This window comes from Malaclemys terrapin, chromosome 1, assembly GCF_027887155.1.
Source record: "Malaclemys terrapin pileata isolate rMalTer1 chromosome 1, rMalTer1.hap1, whole genome shotgun sequence".
NCBI lineage: Eukaryota > Metazoa > Chordata > Testudines > Emydidae > Malaclemys > Malaclemys terrapin.
In genome coordinates this window covers 24253798-24273693 of record NC_071505.1, presented here as the reverse complement: position 1 = coordinate 24273693, position 19896 = coordinate 24253798, and the positions used below count along the sequence as shown (strand labels likewise).

General features: G+C 44.3%; 1 protein-coding gene across 2 annotated transcripts in view; it reads left to right on the top strand.

Moving 5' to 3' along the window:
• The window catches only part of PTPN12 (protein tyrosine phosphatase non-receptor type 12), a 137798-nt gene that overhangs the window by 44847 nt on the left and 73055 nt on the right, over positions 1-19896 (top strand). For both annotated transcript variants that reach the window (XM_054017625.1, XM_054017622.1), the window contains exon 2: positions 9020-9128. In XM_054017625.1, the coding sequence (XP_053873600.1) occupies positions 9020-9128 (109 nt within the window). The remainder of the gene's footprint in view (positions 1-9019; positions 9129-19896) is intronic.

The window sequence follows — 19896 nt, the reverse complement described above, 5'->3', positions numbered from 1 at the left end:
CTCTCCCAGCATTTCGGTCACCCCTAGAACTGCACAGGTGGTTAAGCAACAGGGGAATACTTGCTGCAAACTGCTATTGTAGACAAGGCCCTAGTGATATGTCACTATTTCTTATGTAAGCATCTGCTGAATGCTTGTCCTTATGATGGAGGGTAAGGAAGGAGGCAAAATGAGTCAGTTGATTCTAAGTAAATATTCAGTTTTTTAAATGGTGTTCTTTAAGCCTAGATAGGCAGCATATGGAAAACAAGCTAAAATATTTCTTCACATACACTGTGAAAGAGAAGTTTATATGAATATGTATCTTGTGTGGTATTGAGCAATGTACCTCTATTGCAGGTTTTTAGTGTGAATTGGATAACCAATAAATAAGATGGCTGCAAAAGTGACCGATTTTGCACTCTCAAACTGACTGAATTGTTGACTTACTGTAGTGGCAGTTCATATGTTAACCTAAGACTTTTAATAAAAAAAAAAAAAAGGCCAAACAAACCCCAAGGTTTTTCTGAAGCAACTTTGAAGGATGCAGTTGAGTAGAATTTCAACAATTCACAATGCTGAGTTTCAGCCATTATGAAAGCAGGAAGTGTATTTCTAACACTCAATTGTTCCAGTCAAAAGAACATCCCCCGCTGCCATATGTGGTAAGGGTTTGTCACTATCCCGCAAACCACTTCTGTGATACAGTGAATAAGCAAAATTAGTCTATGTAGCATTTCTAACTAGAATGGAACTTCGTTTTCCAGACCCTTTAGAATGATTTGTCTTAATTTTAAAGAACTGCATGCGAATTTCCAATTGCCTTGTAAAAATATACTTGTCAAAAATTATGTGAGTTGTATAGTGCATATAAATGAAGGGCTTGTAAACGCCAGAACTGCCAGTAGAGTGCACGTGAGTGCTATGCAAGGTGCATGCTGTCTGTAAAAGCACAGACTTTTGAGCTCTAACATCTCTGCTGTTTCATCTCTGAAATTTTCAGGGAAGTAATTTGGCAGTCTTACTAACTTTTGTCCCCAGAATACATGCTGCTGTGTATTGTGAACAGTTGTTTTAATTAGCATAAAGCCTATTCCTCTGATAGCTCTTCCTGGATGTCTTGCCATCAACTTAAACTTGGTCCAAAATGAATTCTCTTTCCTCTCACTGCCCACATCCTCCCCTGTTTGTTTCCTTTGCCCTGTATTCTGGAAATCTTCCAACTCCCAGCTCCCTTACATCACACGTTCAGGCTATATCCTAATTTTGTTGTGTTCTAACAAAGCTTTTCCAAGACCTTATGTTTTCTTTCTGGCTCTACAGCTAAATCTTTAGTGCAGGTTCTATCTCCCATCTTGACTACTGCAACATCCTCCTCTTTGGTCTCAGACACCTTAATCTTCCCCTTTATAGTCCATTCAAAACTCAGCAGCTAAGATCCTCTTCTAACCCTGCTTTTCTGACTGTTACCCCCATATTTGAATCCCTCCATTGGATCTTTCTTTTCCAAAGCATTAAATACAAGTTTCTTTCCTTGCCTTCAAAGGCTTTCATAACTCTGCCCCTCCTTGTTTATCTGTTGTTGGTTCTTGTGTGTATTCATCCACATCACAGAAGTCCATCTTGGGACTACTCCATTAGTTCACTTCTCATGTCTTTGCACTCTCTACCATGCTGCCCCATACACACTGAAGGCCTTTCTTCTTCGAGTGATTGCTCATATAGTTTTCAATTAAGTGTGCGCACGCTGCGTGCACAGTCGTCGGAAAGTTTTTCCCCTAGCAGCACCCGTCAGGTCGGCTGTGGAGCCCCCTGGAGTGGTATCTTCATGGCACTCAATATATGACTCTGCCGACCCGGTGCCTCTTCAGTTCCTTCTTACCACCAGTGATGGTCATTGGAACTGTGGCGTCTTGCTTTGCAAGTTCTCCATGTTTCCCTAGCTTCTGATTCAGACTGTTTGTATTTTGTAGTTGATTAGTTAGCTAGCTAGCATGGCTCTACCCCTCATCAAGACTATACAGGCCAATGCTAAGGCCATTTGGCAAACCCTGGCCTCCATCCCTCCCACCACGAAGGGTGTGGAGAGGAAGTATTTTGTCCTATCTAAGGGGTACAAATACCTCTTCACACACCTGCAGCTTTTGGTGGTGGCTGCAGAAAACTAAAAGGAGCAATGGGGACAACAAGCCCCAGAGCCTAAGTCCAAGGATGCCAAGCGCCTAGATTTATTTGGGCGCAAAGTGTATTCTACGGGGAGAGTGCAACTCAGGATTGCCAACCAGCAGGCAATTCTGAGTAGATACAGCTTCAACGCCTGGAACTTGGTGCTCAAGTTTAAGGAGCTAGTGCCAACAGAGTCCAGGGAGGAGTTTGGAGCGATAGTAGAGGAGGGCAAGGCGGTGGCACAGACCTCTTTACAGGCCTCACTGTACCCTGCAGACTCAGCAGCACACACTTTGTCCTCCAATATTGCCATGAGGTGTAGTTCATGGCTGCAGGCCTTGGGACTCCTGCCCGAGGTTCAACAGACCATGCAGGACCTGCCTTTTGATGGGGCAGTTCTGTTTGCAGAGCAGACTGACTCTAGGCTGCATAGCCTAAAGGACTCCAGGACTACCATGAAAACCTTGAGTATGTACACCCCGGCAACCCAACGTAAACATTTCAAGCCTCAGCAGCAACACTCCTATCCTCCTCAACTGAGGTAGGACTTCTATAGGAGAAGGAGCAGCAATAGCAGATGAAAGCCTTCAAACCCTCCGCCTGGGCAGGACCAGGGCCTGACTAAACCATCGTTGGGTTCGAAGCAGGCCTTTTGAAGGTGCGCCTGAGGACGGCGCACCAGCCTCTATTCTGGATCCTTCCCCGTCTTTCTTGAATCGTCTACCCCACTTCTACCGTGCTTGGTCCCAAATAACTTCGGACCGCTGGGTTCTCCGTACAGTAGAAGTGGGATATTCTCTCCAATTCTGCTCCTACCCTCCCTCCAACTCCCCTTCCCCATCCCTCTTCAGGGACCCTTCTCATAAGCAACTCCTTATCCAGGAGGTGCGGGCACTCCTCGCCATGGGAGTGGTGGAGGAGGTTCCTCAGGAGCTTAGGGGAAAGGGATTCTATTCCTGATATTTCCTAAACCCTAAAGCCAAGGGGGATCTCAGACCTATTCTAGATCTACAAGGATTCAACAAGTTCATGGTAAAGTTGAAGTTCCACATGGTCTCTCTGGGAACCATTATTCCCTCTGTAGATCCAGGAGACTGGTACGCCGCCCTCAACATGAAAGACACATACTTCCATATAGCTATTCGGTCTGCACACAGGCAATTCCTATGCTTCGTGGTCGACCACAAACATTATCAATTCATGGTCCTTCCATTCGGCCTCTCAAAATCCCCCAAGTGTTCACCCAAGTGCATGTTGGTCATGGCTGCTTTCCTCCGTTGGAGGCAGGTGCAGGTATACCCCTTCCTTGACCACTGGCTGCTCAGGGGCCACACCAAGGGCAGGTAGAGTTTCAAGTCCGATTGGTCAGATCCACATTCAAGAGACTGGGTCTCCTCAACTTGAACAAGTCAACCTTGGCACCAACCCAAAGAATAGAATTAATTGGGGCGGTATTAGACTCAGTTCAGGCAAGAGCACTTTTGCCAGAGTCCCAATTCCAAGCCATGATGGACATCATTCAAGGCCTCAGGCAACACCCAACCACTACAGCAAGGGGATGCCTGAGTCTCCTCAGCCACATGGCAGCCTGCACTTACGTGACCCAGTATGCCAGACTGAGGCTTCAGCCTCTACAGGCATGGCTCACTTTGGCCGATCTCCCAGGATGCAACAGCCTGAATTTAGTGGTGTCTGTACCAGGGAAGGTGCTCGAGTCCCTTCAGTGGTGGGTCGACCCTCGGACAGCATGCAAAGGAGTCCCCTTCAACAGCCCTCAGCCTTCCTTGTCCCTAGTAACGGATGCATCAGCTCTGGGGTCCTACTCAGCAGCAGAAAGCCCTTCACTAGAGCCACACATCTGGCAAAGTGGAAAAGATTTGTGTGTTCATGTGACCAGCGTCGAACACCCCCTCTTCAGACACTTGTACCTCTCATCCTACAGTACCTTCTGCACCTGAAACAGCAAGGCCTGGCAGTGTCCTCCATAATGGTACACCTCGCTGCTTCCACCCAGGAGCGTCTGGATGCTATATCTTCGCCACCCCTATGGTTGGTCGGTTCCTCAAGGGTCTGGAACGCCTACATCCCCAGATCAGACAGCCTGTCCCCACGTGGGACCTTAAACTGGTCCTCTCCAGGCTAATGGGGGGCCCCCTTTTGAACCTCTGGCAACTTGCTCCCTTCTCTATCTGTCATGGAAGGTAGCCTTTCTGGTCACCGTTACATCAGCAAGGAGAGTGTCTGACCTTACCTCAGACCCACCTTATACGGTTTTCCACAGGGATAAAGTGCAACTCAGACCTCACCTGGCCTTTCTTCCTGAGGTTGTCACACTTCCACACTAGTAAGGACACTTTACTGCCTGTTTTTTATCTTAAGCCTCATGCCAGTAGCCGTGAGGGAGGCTGCACTCTCTGTATGTTCGCAAGCACTAGCGTTTTACATCGAGTGCATTAAACCATTCAGGAAGTGGAACCAGTTATTCACAGTGGTGGCAGACTGGATGAAAGGTCTCCCAGTCTCATTTCAAAGAATATCTTCCTGTATCACGTCATACATCCATATGTGCTACGAGCTGGCGGAAATACCAGTCCTGGATCTTTTGATGCACTCCACGAGGGCTCAGGCCTCATCAGCGGCATTCCTGGCCCAGGTCCTGATGCAAGAAATCTGCAGGGCAGCAACTTGGTCCTCGGTGTATATACGTTCACCTCTCATTACGCCATCATCCGGCATACCAGAGATGATGCAGCTTTCGGCAGAGCGGTGCTTCAGTCAGCAATTCCATAACTCCGACCCCACCACCAAGGTAAGATTTGGGTGTCACCTAACTGGAATCAATAGGAGCAATCACTCGTCCCACTTCTGAAGTGATCAAGTTAGTTAGTGATGAAGTGAGTTTGACGGAGGAAAGGATGATGAAAAAACAGTTACTCACCTTCTCAGAACTGTTGTTCTTCGAGATGTGCTATTCATATCCATTCCAAACCTGCCCGCCTTCCCCTCTGTCAAGAAGGAACTGAGGAGGTGCCGGGTCGGCAGGGTCATATATTGAGCGCCATGAAGGCTCCACTTCAGGGGGCTCCACAGCTGACCCGACGGGTGCTACTGGGGGAAAACTTTCCGATGACTGTGCACGAGGCGTGCACACACCTAATTGGATGAGTATGAGCAACACATCTCGAAGAACAACAGTACGAGAAGGTGAGTAACCATTTTTTCAACATCCTTTCCTCCCTCAAATACTTCCTCAGACTCACTTCATCACTAGCTAACTTGATCACTTCAGAAGTGGAATAGCATTTGGGACTATTTTTGAAATGTAATAAGTATATATTTTTGACTCTTTATTTGTACCATCCTTACCCTTGCGTGTCTTAGACTGAGAGTTCTTTGGAGCAGGGACAGTCTTCATACATGTGGACAGTGCCTAGTACATTGTCTGTGTTAATATACAAATTAATTCCACTTTTGAATTAATTAAATCATATCCGGGAATCCAAATTGCTAGGGGTGTGTGCACTGACTTGCTGTGTAGTACTAGTACTTTTTCATCGGCTGGCAATTTAAATATGTGGTTTTTCTGCAGATTGTATTAAGAATAGATGCATAACATATTTGACTTATCACCAAAAAAACATTGAAAACTTACTGAGGAATGGAGGTTGTTAGGAACAGAGGTATTGTTAAGCAAGACCAATGGTTCATAGGGTTCAGTTTACTGCTTCTGTCATTGGGCTATACTGATAGAGAACTTATTTTCTCCCTAGTTTTATAGTTGGTTATGCAACAATTTTGCCTTGGGAGGGTTGATTTTCGCCCCAATAGTATCAGTTTATGGAAAATGAAACTTTAGTATAATGGTTTTCAACCTGTGGTCCGCAGATCCCTGTGTGTCCACAGGCTGTCCAAGATTTCCAAAGGGGTCTGCACCTCCATTCAAAAATTTGTAGGGGTCCACAGATGAAAGAAGGTTGAAAACCACTATACTAGACCATGCAGTCCACTTTGCCAATCCAAGATTATTCCACGTTGTACATATGCTAGTGGTTTTATCTTGTCTAACTTTATATAGGCAAAACAAAGAAGATTCCCCTACTTTATTTGGGAAACTGTTCCATAGTCTAATACATCTCTCTTAATGCCATTATTCCTAAAGTATATGACTTTCTTATGCTAAGTAAGCTTTTGCTTAAGTGTTCAAATAATTTAAATACACCTCTACCCCAATATAACACAAATTCGGATATAACGCGGTAAAGCAGTGCTCTGGGGGGGTGGGGCTGCGCACTCTGGCGGATCAAAGCAAGTTCGATATAACGCGGTTTCACCTATAACGTGGTAAGATTTTTTTTTTTTTTTTGGCTCCTGAGAACAGCGTTATATCGGGGTAAAGGAGTATTTACATACTTACGTTGTCCTTTATTTGGCACTTTTTATTAATTAATATTAACTATTCTTTCTGGAAGATTTTTTTAATGTTTTAGGCACAAATATAAAAAGGCATGGTCCCTGCCCTCCAAAAATCACAAAGATGCAAGTGTTGGCCACAATTTGAAAATATTAATGTTTAACTACTCTGCTTCTGTGTGGTTTTTATGCTTGGGCTCTGTAGACTATCTCCAGCTAACCCTTAACCTAGCCATTATAAGTTGATTAGTAGTAGTCAAGTTGTGTGTGTATCTATCTTGCTCTTTTAAACTTTCCTTTTATATGTTGATCCTTCTACTTCTAGTGTTCAGAACCAAATACAGTATTCTAATTGCAACTTCACTATAGCCGTACTGAAGGGATTATTACTTACTCTGAAATGATTGCAAACTCGTATCTATCTAGCTGTCTGCTGAACGTTCATCTACATGAGGAAAACTTGTGCTTACCAGAAGTGCAAACTGTATGTAGATGGGACACCAGGTTAACTTAAACTTAAGTCTCCCTTTCCTTTGTCCTGCTTGGAGTTGAGGACAGTTGTTTAATAATGTAGTAAAAGCATCCTGATTGGTTAATAACTTTGATTAATAATTAAATCACATGGTGTTTTAATATGTGCTGCAAAGAGTCGCAGGAGACACATTTAAAGAGCCACTTGCGGCTCCTGGGCCTCAGTCTAAGTATGTCTGCCTTAGAGTGTTTGATCAAAACCAGCTGATAGATTGTTGCTTCATTTTACCACTTCATGATGTATAAAGAAGACAAAAGGTTTGTCAAAACATTTTCCCTATTTTTTGTCTTTGAAATAGCATGAATATCAAATCAGGTTTTGCTGGAAGACTTGTAATTCTCAAATGCTGTTTGTAGTCTTTCTCAGACTTATAATTGAAGGGGCAGAGCATTGAATCTAAACCAACTCTTTGTGTTTTAGTCATTTCTTAATCCGATATTAATAAAAACTATTGAGTTTTAAGCAGTCTGAATAAAAATTGCTTCCCCTTTAGTCAGGTTCTACTTGCTTGGTACTTGTGAAGTCATTCTACCAGTTTCGCAGTTGATAATCTTCTGTTGACTTGAATTTCCAAGGTTAAAAAAAAAAAACCACACAAACACAAAAAAACCCTCTAATATTTCAGGTCATCTTTACACATCATAGAGAAGCGCAAAATCCCAGCACATGTTCAACTCCTATCCTTTGCAGGTTACCTTTTTTTTTTTTTTTTGGGGGGGGGGGGGGGAGAGGTAAATATCTGATTTCGAGCCAATTAATCTCCTTGCATTAATGGTTCAACTTTCTCTCAACTAGATTTTCCTCTGGATATATTTATGTAATCTCTTTGTTTCCCTGGGTTAACACTGACTTGGTTGTATTTGCTACCATGCTCTTACCTGGAAATCTTAACTGATTTATTTTTGTTAGCTTTCCTCTATTCTACTTAAAGTGCTTTTTAAACCTTGATCTCTGATCAATCCCTTGTTAAGCAATATTGGTGTGGGGTTTTTACATCTTAAGAGAAAATGTAGTCCATTGCCTTTTCTTCCTGGCCGTAACATCTCATTTTTAAGGGGTGTAAAGTAGAACTTTGTTTGCAGCATTTAATGTTCCAGGTATTTTAATTGTTTGAGTACAGTTGTTACTCAGGAGAGATTGAAAGAGGAAGGGTGAGTTATGAATAAGGCTACGTTTTAGTCACGGGTAATTTTAGTCAGTCATGGACAGGTCACAGGCAATAAACAAAAATTAACAGCCCATGACTTGTACTATATAACCCTGACTAAATCTTGCCACAGGTGCTCACGGGGGGGCAGGCAACGTGTGGTCCGGGACTCCTGCTGGTGCTGGATGGGGCAAGGAGGTTGGTGGGCCTGGCAGGCTCCCCGGAAGTGGTGACATGTCCCTCTCTCAGCTCCTAGCTCCACGCGCTGCCCCCGCCCCAAGTGCCGGCTTCGCAGCTCCCATTGGCTGGGAGCTGCTGGGGCGGTGCCTGCAGGCGGAGGCAGCGCGCAGAGCTAGGAGTTGAGAGGGAGGGACATGTCACCGCTTCCAGGGAGCCTCCCAAGGTAAGCGCTGCCTAGAGTCCTCACCCCCTCCTGTGCCCCAACCCCCAGCCCTGATCCCCCTCCCACACCTGAACTCCTGCTGCTGCTGGGGGAGGGGGAGGAGACGGGGTCGTGGCCCGAGACTGTCCTAGCCGCAGCCCGAGCTCCTCAGGCAGCCCCTGGGCCAGCCACACCGGCCACTGCAGAAGTCCTGGAGGTCCCAGAAAGTTACAGAATCCATGACTTCCATGACCTTCGTGACACACTCACAGCCTTAATTATGAATAGATTTGTTTTTGAAGTACAATGTGCTGCAAGTACAATAGTGATGTGCTTCATTTGCTCAAAGCTTTCATTATGTTGAGACATTAACGTTGCTTAAACTTTAACATCTTTATTTCAGAGGTTAAGAAGATTATCAACCAAATATAGAACTGAAAAAATCTATCCAACAGTCACTGGAGAAAAAGAAGAAAATGTTAAAAAGAACAGATATAAGGACATATTGCCATGTAAGTTTTGATTCTACTACAGAACAAAGAAATTGTTAATTATCCTTGTTAATGTACCTTTCCAGTTTTACTAGTTGCATTCTGTTGAACAGTTAAATTAGATGGAAATTTTTCTCTGCATAAAGGTTCACTGTCAGGACTCTCTTACTCAGCCTTTAAAGTGAAATGTTGCCCTGGTATATATGGTTATTTCAGCCTCCTAGTTTCTATTTTAAAATTACTTTACTTTGCAAAACAAACTTGCGGTGAATAGTGGACTTTGGTCTCCAGGCCTGTCAAACCAGCACGTTTCACGTCACAAGCACCACATTCATTGTTGTTCAAAATTAATTCAGTCTTGAAATTTAATTCAGGTTTGGGTGTCTAACATTGATGCCCCCTCCCTTCCCTTAAGGGGATCAGAAATTACTTATTTGGGGTGAAAGTGAAGGCATACCAATGTAAACTGTGGATATAGCTTTGTTTGTGGTATGACAGATACTTCTTATACACAGGCTAAATTTAAACCCTTGACAAAGAGCTTTTGGGGGAAAATTCCAATCCCTGGTGAGTCTTTTTTGTTTTGTTTTTTTATATTTTGGTAGCACCCAGTTAGGATTGGTGCCCCATTGTATTGGACACTATATAAACACATAGGAGGACCTGGTCCCTGGCAGAAGAGCTTATGGGATGGAATGACAAAGGTATCATAAAATCATACTTTTACATAGGTTCAGTGTAAACCCTTTCAGCAATTCATTCACTTGTTGGTCTAACATAAGTAAGTGGCAAAGAGCTCAGATACAAAAAACATATCTTGAGAACAGAGTGGCCATTAATCCAGTCCCAGGAGGTTAGAGAAGTGCAGGGATTTATTTCATACTTTGCTGTTCCAGAAATGATGCTAGGTCTGCAACCAGTTCTGAATTTAAAAAAGATTGTCATCATTTTCAGTCTCAGCTTTCAGCATGGAATCCTTAAAGTCCATTATTCAATCAGTGCACTTGAGTACATTCTATGTTCTCTGAATCTTGTATACTTCCGTGCTTCATCCCTACCGTTTGCCATCCTGGGGCAGCACTTTCAGCAACAAGCCCTGCCTTTTGGACTGGCTACATCCACAAGTACAGTTACCAAGATTATGATAGTGTTGGCTGCAGCACTGAAAGAAAAGGCAGGTGTCCACCCTTACCTGGATGACTGACTGGTTGGAGCTAATTTGTAAACAACAGCCAGGCCGGCAGTGTCAGAGGTTTGCAGTTTCCCAATAAGCAGTGAGTAGGTAATAAACCGGAAGAGTTGTGTCAGTGTCTAGCAGGAGCTGGTAGGTCATGGAGCAAGATTAAAAGCCCTAATAAGCAGCCTCTACAAGATAAAATGACAAAGCTTTGATTCTTCATCAGAAGAACAGTGTGGAGTTGCTGCAGGCACTAGGATCAGTGGTGGAAAGTCAAGTTGTAGTGCCCTTAGCCTACTTCCCCAATAGTCCATTTGAAATCTTTCTGGTGCAGTAGAAGGAAGTTGGGATACCACAGATGATTTTATATCTGAAGATCTCTAAGATTGTGTGGCATTATCTGAAACAGTCATTCCTTTGTGGATAGCAACTATCTGTTGACCACTTCTGGAGTGGAAGGTGTTGAACACAGATGCCAACCTTCAGGGTTAGGATGCTCATTTAGGGAAAGCAATAGTCCAGGGCTAATGAACAGAGAATGAATGAAAGTGATTCATAAACAGGCCAGAGACCAATGCAGTGAGGTTCTTTGTATTGAATTTTCAGAACAAGTGACAGTTGTCTAGAAGAGTTTCAGTTGGAGTAGTGCCATGATTGATAGATGATGACATAGATTAACTGCCAGGGAGGCACAAGAAAGTTAATAGTTTCTAAGTCCCTAGACCTCTTGATGTCATGGGCAGAAAGAAATCTTTCCAGTCTGTCAAAGGCTGACAGATAGTGAGGGCTCCAAGAGTCTGCAGCTCCCCACCTTGGTCTGAAATAGTCCAAATTTGATGACCTTCCAGACATGCTGAAAAGACATCTTTGATAGGAACTTATGGAGAAGGCTAAACGTATGCTTTCCATAACAATAAAGGGGTGGAAGGAAGTCTTGTTAGATGTCTGGTTGGTCAATTGGTGCACTGTTGAATGATCATTTTAACGTCACTTAAATTTAATTTTGGTGGTAATGGTGTGCTTGGGCACTTAAAACCTTTGTTTGTCTTTTTAGTTATTTAAATATAAATGTACTAGAAAAAATACCCATATTAGTTCTGCAGAACACAGCTGTATGCAGGGGAGTTGGGAACTGAATTAAGTGTTCAACAGCTATATGAAAAGCGCGGCAGACCTCAGGTGAATTTGGTGGCATTCAGGAAAATCAGAAGTCTAGAAGTACAATTCCTGCTCAGTTGAGGTGTGAGAATATTTTCAGATATTCAGGAGGTCCTTCAGTGAACTAGGGAAGAAAAGAATTTATGTTGGTATTGAAGTAAAAACCAGAAAACATTTTTGGGAAAAACTCTTATGGATCCTTTTGTCATAAAGGAGAATAAAAGGCACAATAGATTTTTATAAAGCATTTGCCAGTCTTAAATTCTGCAGAAACTGCTTTTGCCACCAGAGAGAAGTATATGTATGACATACTCGTTACTATATTCCATTCTAGTTCCAACCTAAACAAATCAGTGCATGTTTTATTTTAGGCTGCTTACACAGCTTTTAATACACTACCTTAAATTCTGTTTTAATTTAAAATGTTGAACATGAATTATCCAGAGGGACCAATTTTTAAACTCTAAACTGGAACCATAAATGTGTGTTAATATATCCAGGGTTTGGTGTATTCTGTAATCATAGAATTTGCCACAGAATTCACCCTCTCCTACAGAATTGTACTCCAGAATCTCAGCTCTCATTTATTTAAAAAAAAAAAGCTTCTGGAATTGTAAGGGTTACAGAGAATCTGGAAAACAAAAAAGATAAACCAGTGCAGTGTGCTCCTTCTGGAGTTCCAAACAGCCTGAAACAGTAGCTCAAAGAGTATGAGAGGGGTAGCCGTGTTAGTCTGAATCTGTGAAAAGCAACAGAGGGTCCTGTGGCACCTTTAAGACTAACAGAAGTATTGGGAGCATAAGCTTTCGTGGGTAAGAACCTCACTTCTTCAGATGCAAGTAATGGAATTCTCCAGAGGCAGGTATAAATCAGTATGGAGATAACGAGGTTAGTTCAATCAAGGAGGGTGAGGTGCTCTGCTAGCAGTTGAGGTGTGAACACCAAGGGAGGAGAAACTGATGAATTACAGTGATCTACAACCCATCCTGGACAATGATCCCTCACTTTCACAGACCTTGGGAGGCAGGCCACTCCTCGCCCACAGACGACCCGCCAACCTTAAGCATATTCTCACCAGCAACCACGCACCGCACCATAACAACTCTAACTCAGGAACCAACCCATGCAACAAACCTCGATGCCAACTCTGCCCACATATCTACACCAGCAACACCATCACAGGACCTAACCAGATCAGCTACATCATCACCGGCTCATTCACCTGCACGTCTACCAATGTTATATATGCCATCATATGCCAGCAATGCCCCTCTGCTATGTACATTGGCCAAACTGGACAGTCACTACGCAAGAGGATAAATGGACACAAGTCAGATATCAGAAATGGCAATATACAAAAACCTGTAGGAGAACACTTCAACCTCCCTGGCCACACAATAGCAGATGTTAAGGTAGCCATCTTACAGCAAAAAAACTTCAGAACCAGACTCCAAAGAGAAACTGCTGAGCTCCAGTTCATTTGCAAATTTGACACCATCAGATCAGGATTAAACAAAGACTGTGAATGGCTTTCCAACTACAGAAGCAGTTTCTCCTCCCTTGGTGTTCACACCTCAACTGCTAGCAGAGCACCTCACCCTCCCTGATTGAACTAACCTCGTTATCTCCATACTGATTTATACCTGCCTCTGGAGATTTCCATTACTTGCATCTGAAGAAGTGAGGTTCTTACCCACAAAAGCTTATGCTCCCAATACTTCTGTTAGTCTTAAAGGTGCCACAGGACCCTCTGTTGCTTTTAGCTCAAAGAGGTGGGAACTGCCCCACTCATTTGAGTGATGCTCCATTAACTCAGCAATTCTGCAGCTGTGATGTTTGCCATTTTCCCCAAAATGTTACATTTCAACATCTCTCCCAGAGACTTTGCCATTGTCTAGCTATAATGAAACTGGATGGGGTTTGACTAGACTATGACTTTATTCCTAAATGTCAGGTAGTACCTGACAGATAAAAGTGTACAGTGCAGGTAATTCCATAATCAATTACTTATACCCTAAGGCTGACAAGTGGACCCTAGTCTCCCTGAATAATTCTGGTGCCTCTTATACTGTGTCTGGATGAGCAATTACCAATCCCCCATGACATCTGTGAATTTGGCCCCCTCCCTATTCATATAGCTCCTAGCCTTGTCAACCCAAGGGGGCTTAACAGTTTCCTGCCACACCCTGTATTGCAACATGTCTGACCAAAATAATTTTTACTCCTGGAAAAGTTCCAGGATCTGCCCCAAGTCCCTCTTTGCTCTATCATTAAGTCCACCCCTTTACATATTCCCAAATCATTGTGGTTCACTTTGGGGAAAAATCATATCTGGTCCCTGCTCACGGGCCACCACAGTGTACAGAAGGGACAACAGCTGGTCCCATAACATGCATGGTCCCATAACAGCTGGTCTGTCTAAAGCACCTGGTATTGGCCACTGTCGGAAGACCGGATACTGGGCTAGATGGGTCCTTGGTCTGACCCAGTATGGCTATTCTTACGTTCTTATGCCCCTCCTCCCATGCCAGCTTAGGGCTGCTTCACCACTGAGGCCTAGCTGCAACCTCCAGGCAACTTGGAAGCCTGTCTCTGCGCCCAGTAAACAATATTGTGCCCGCAGATCCACACCAATGTCTGTGTGGCTCATTTGCCAACATCTGGAATACAAACACAAAGGAAAATTAACACTGATTCCCCACCTGCGGTCTCACATACATTCTGTATGCTTCAGAGTGTCAACACCTAATTGCCTGAGTTTCACTAGCTCTCAGACCCAGCTAGGCTGCTGCCGTTGCTGCCCCAATCCTGAATGAGTGAGCCAAACTCATGTGCTGGAAGCCCCAACTTCATCAGACCCCATCTTAAAACTGTAACAAACTGGTACGTTGTGAGGGGACTCCCGTCACCGTGAATCATGAGGGGCCCCATCCCTCCCTGGCCTTAATGCCACATATGCCCTCAGTCTTCATAGGGCAGATCCCAGGCTCATCACCCTCCTGTAGAATAATGGATTCACCCCACCTCCTTGATCCATCTTTGACCTACTGAAACTATCTGACTCCCTCAAAGTTAATATGACCAATCGTCCCTCCCAGTGTATATCCCTCAATTCCATAGCCCTTCCAGAAGAGTCCCTATAGAACCCAGGTACTAGTTCATTGATCCTAAAAGTTCCAAAATGTGCTAATAGAAATGCCACCCTGAATAAGCCTACCTCTTGTCCGCAATGATGTGTGGGCTTTACGTTCCACACCAGATCCTTAAGCACAGTAACAGTGATGGGACGGCATGAATCTTCCTTAGGGCTGGTGCCTGGAAGTTTCTAGCAGGATGGTCTCAAAACTAAAAACACACTACAAGAATCTGAGTAACCATTCAGCCTATTGACCAACGTAAGGACCGGTAGGTGAGTGGAGATGGTTGATGATGCCAGTTGCCAGGTTGCTAATGACACCATGTACTGCAGCACTCATTCTTCCATTATGGGCTATATGGGTAACATGCCCTCTTGCTCCTGAAATTGAACAAAATCATTAAGACTTCTTTTGTAGCTCTGCAGTGTTCACAGAGACCTCTATCTCTGCACTACAATGACAGTTGTCATACACCAGGTTCCATAGTGCTAGCAACATCTATTTGGGTTCCTTGCTGGTTTCTGATGCTGGCTACCAGAATCTGTCCATCTGAAAATGACAATGCATCTGATATGATATTATCAGCCCTGGGCACGTGTCTGGAAGAGAAACACATATTAAAACTTAAATGTAGTACAAATGCCTTTACATACCTCATAACTCTGTGATCTGGAGGACTAGTAACTGATAACTTACATCACCACCATGTTGTCACACCAGAAATAGATGCTTTTATTAGCGAACTCTGTTCCCCAAATGACCACTGCAACCAAATTAGAAAATGTTCCAAAAATGTTTTATTCTGTGGTATCCCTTTTTGTATCCATGTGAAGGGTCATTTTGGGGTGCATGACTTGTCTTGGTAAAACACACTCAGATGACTTGGGAGGTACAGGTTTTGGGGTATCTTTAAACCATCTGCAAGTATCCATTCCTCCCTCTCCAATGACACTGCATTAAAATGGCTTGGAAACTGTTCCCAACCCCCCAAATCCTCCTTTATCTCTCTAGTAACGCTTAGAAAATGGTGAGGTCTGTCTCTGCTTGCAGAGGCATTCTGTGCCTTGCTTGCAGCATCCAGACCCAGGACTGCCACCTGGCAGGCAAAGTTAAGATGCCCAATTAACAGATTGTAGCTTGTGGAGTGTAACTTTTATGGCCCCCTACCTCTCCTGATCAAGCCCAATAGCTCCAGAAGTTTATCCTAAGGGAGTTTATATACCCACCGTGTTATACCTACATAGGTCAGCATTGTGGAAGGCCCCTCTGTTTTTTTTTTCTCTGCTGGGGTACCCCCAACTTTTTAGCTAGTGCCTGAAAGTTGTTCATCAGGTTAACACACTCATTCAAATTTACCCTGCCCATGTATAAAGTCACCTAAGTTATGCACTATCTGCCAGCATCACAGCCCTGTGTAGCATTGTACTAAATTTCTCAAATGCCAAACAGAATATTGTCCATCCCATGGACATAACTTTATCAAAATAATATTATCCTTTAACATTTTGGGTTTCTGTTTCAAAGTTGGAAGGATGCACTGGTAGCGGTTGACAAGCAGACTTGATATCACACTTGGCCATCAGTGACCTGGGGCCATAAGACCTAACCATGTGCACAGACCACAAGTCTGGGTCTATTCCATTGTTAACGGAGCTTCCCCATGAGTATTGCAGGTGGTCAATTAAATGATATTCACTTGGAACTTCCTTAGGGACCAAGTTCAGGGGAGAAATCCACATATTCTGTATCGGTAGATGATTGCATGGCCCTGTTACCCTATTCTTTAATTCTTGTGTAATCTTTTTCTTTACAATATGACCCATTATCACTAAGGACTTCAAATTTTTGGACAATGACTTATTTCCCCTGTAAAAGGGATCCTAAACCCCTCAGTAAACCCATCCCACAGATATTCCCCATCTATCTTGTTAGCATAATCCCAAAGGGACACTTAACTCCTCCAGCTTAATTGGAGATGACACTTTTTGTCCAGCCCCCCATTTTTAGCTCACCCCCACCCTTCCTGTGCCTTGGCCCCCATACCTTGCTCTGGCCCCCAGGGATCTGTGGGCAGCACCTGACTTACCCATCCATTCTGTTTTGCTACTGCAGCCTTCCACAGTTGCTGTGGTAATTGCAGGCTTTGTGGCTCTAAAGCACATTTTGCAAGCATGCCTAGATTTTCAGATGCTATGAAAACTACTTTCATTAAATGCCCAGCAAATGTCATTATGAGACTCAGGCCTCTGGTGGGCTTACTGCAGAATGAACTGTCAGTATGGAAACCAGCCTGTGGTGTCATCTACTCTAACCTCATGTTGTGGTATGTCCCACTGGTTTGTGTTGCTGCCCACAATCTAAACTGTTCCTCATAGATAAACCAAGCCTGCCCCATAACGTACGATATGTGCACCTGATTATATCCATATATTTGAACAGTGCTATCTAGGCAAGCCTCTGCAATAAAGCCCACATAGATCAGGAAGGCAGCTTCACAGTTTTTCCATGTTCTAGTCACCTGTGGCTGCTTGGGCATTTCATTGCCCTACTTGCTTTTCCCCAACTTACTCTCTGTCAGCACCTCCCTGTGCAACAGTGAGATGTCTACAAAGTCACCTCTCAACATTTTATCTTTAGTTGTGCTGAGAAAGTGAACTCCCATTGGGTCAGCCACCCCAGCATAACCATACTCATGACTGGCATCCTCAGTGCCCCGTTCCTCACCAGTTGCCCCGGGAACGCAATTCTGTCCTGGGAATTCACGTTCCCAATCAATGGGTGAGTTGTAGGGTTCTCATAAACCAGCCCCCCCCCTTCCCCTCCTTAAGGGCTTCTGCCCCCTGGTGAGCAGTCTGCCTCATGTGATGATCACCTGTCTCCCAAGCTGGAGCTTGAGTTTCCATTAAAACCACTTCCAGACCTCCCTCACCCATGGAAGCTCCCAGCTGCTGCAACAACTGAAGGCTGTGTAATGCCATAATTTCTGTACAAGGTGTGTGTACCCCAGACCTCTCCAACACAGCTCTTAGGAGACCAGATCCCCACATAGCCTGTTTGCTTGTTCTGCTACTCCACTAGGTTCAGTGTCTCCTACCCTCTTGGAGGGAGGGGTAAGAGACCACCCTCCCATCTTGCCCACTTTTCCTCTCCGGGGACCTAGGTGGGAGCAAGTTCCTTGAACCTCACTGAAGTCCCCCCCTACAGACACCTATTGGATGGAAGGGACTCACTTTAACACCCTGACCCTGCAACCTGTATTTGGTGCTGATAAAACTCACCACAGCCAGTCATGTTGCTCTCCTCTCTTGCAGTCCGTTTGTTCAAGTTGCCGAGGGAGGTTGTGGAATCTCCATCTCTGGAGATATTTAGGAGTAGGTTAGATAAATGTCTATCCGGGATGGTCTAGACAGTATTTGGTCCTGCCATGAGGGCAAGGGACTGGACTCGATGACCTCTCGAGGTCCCTTCCAGTCCTAGAATCTATGAAAGTGTCCTACCTCTGAGCAACCCATTACACCTTGTAAGCCTTGTAGTACTTCAGAAACAACTTCGGAAGCAACTGCCCAGACAACTTGAATCAATTCTCTGTTGGCATCCCTGCCCCCATACCCAGCTAGTTCACCACAGGGTGTGTTTGCTTCCCTTCAGATCTGTGTTACTTCCCAGTAAGGGGGTATCCATTTGGTAGATGCAGACCACCCTGGGATCTGCCAGCTGTGGTCCTGTGTCCAACCCCTTGCCCATGCAGCGAGGATCCTACCCCCTGGTTTCCCTTGGTCCCCCATGAGCTGGGTTTGGAACTCCCTACTTCATCGGCTCTAACATGCCTGTTATGACCAGCAGGAAGGGGGGGGGACACCCCCCTTCCTGTTTGTTACAGCCCCACACCAATGAGCTGAAACTCTCTCCTTTTCTGCTTCTGCTGCTCGGGAGGGGGTCTCTTCCCCCCTTTTGCTGTTCTCACCAATCTGCTACTTCATAGAATCATAGGACTGGAAGGGACCTCGAGAGGTCATCCAGTCCAGTCACCTGCACTCAAGGCAGGACTAAGTATTATCTAGACCATTCCTGACAGGTGTTTGTCAAACCTGCTCTTAAAAATCTCCAATGATGGAGATTCCACAACCTCCCTAGGCAATTTATTCCAGTGCTTAACCACCCTGACAGTTAGGAAGTTTTTCCTAATGTCCATCTTAAACTTTCCTTTCTGCAATTTATGCCCATTGCATCTTGTCCTATCCTCAGAGGTGAAGAACAATTCTTCTCCCTCCTCCTTGTAACAACCTTTTATGTACTTGAAAACTGTTATCATGTCCCCTCTCAGTCTTCTCTTTTCCAGACTAAACAAATCCAGTTTTTTTTCTAGTAATGTTTTCTAGACGGTTAATCATTTTTGTTGCGCTTCTCTGGACTTTCTCCAATTTGTCCACATCTTTCCTGAAATGTGGCACCTAGAACTGGACACAATACTGAGGCCTAATCAGCACAGAGTAGAGCGGAAGAATCACTTCTCATGTCTTGCTTACAACATTCCTGCTAATACATCCCAGAATGATGTTCGCTTTTTTGCAACGGTGTTACCCTGTTGGCTCATATTTAGCTTGTGGTCCACTATGACCCCCGGATCCCTTTCTGCAGTACTCCTTCTTAGGCATTCCTTTCCCATTTTGTATGTGTACATGGCATCAAGAGAGAACAAAGTGCTTTAGTTCCTGCTGTTCTGCCTAGTCCAGGTGAGAGAGGGATTTTCTTGTACCATTGTGGACCTAAATAGTTTCCCCTCTCTTCCAGTCTTCTGGTGTGGAGGGGATGGAAAACAGGGTCTTCCTTCCTTATGGGTTGTCTTGCTACTGATGCTTATTCTCCACTTGAAGACTTAATACTCTTTTGACCTCACAGTTAATTGCTATGGAGAGCACGATCTCCCCTTTTTTTGCTGAGTAGTGAGCCACAAGAGCAGAAACAAAGATCCACTTTTCATGCAAATCATCTAATTTAAAAATACCCTACAAGATACAAAAATACCTCCTAAATCTCCAGCCATCCATAGTGTCTTTGGGGAAAATAGGGTAGACAGGATATGAATTTCTAATGCGTATTTTTTAAAAAGGCTTGTTTTAAAAGTTTCAAGTCTCCTCCCTATATTCTGAAGGGGGGGGAGGGGGAGGCACAAGCCTATTTTTTTCATTTGCAAATGACCTAATGCTAATCACAGGCCACAGCCAAACTGAAAGTCAGTAACAATGTTGCCTGAGCTTAGACTCCAAGGACAGTCTCCACTCTAGAACACTGTTTTTGATTTAGAGTAAGTTTGAAA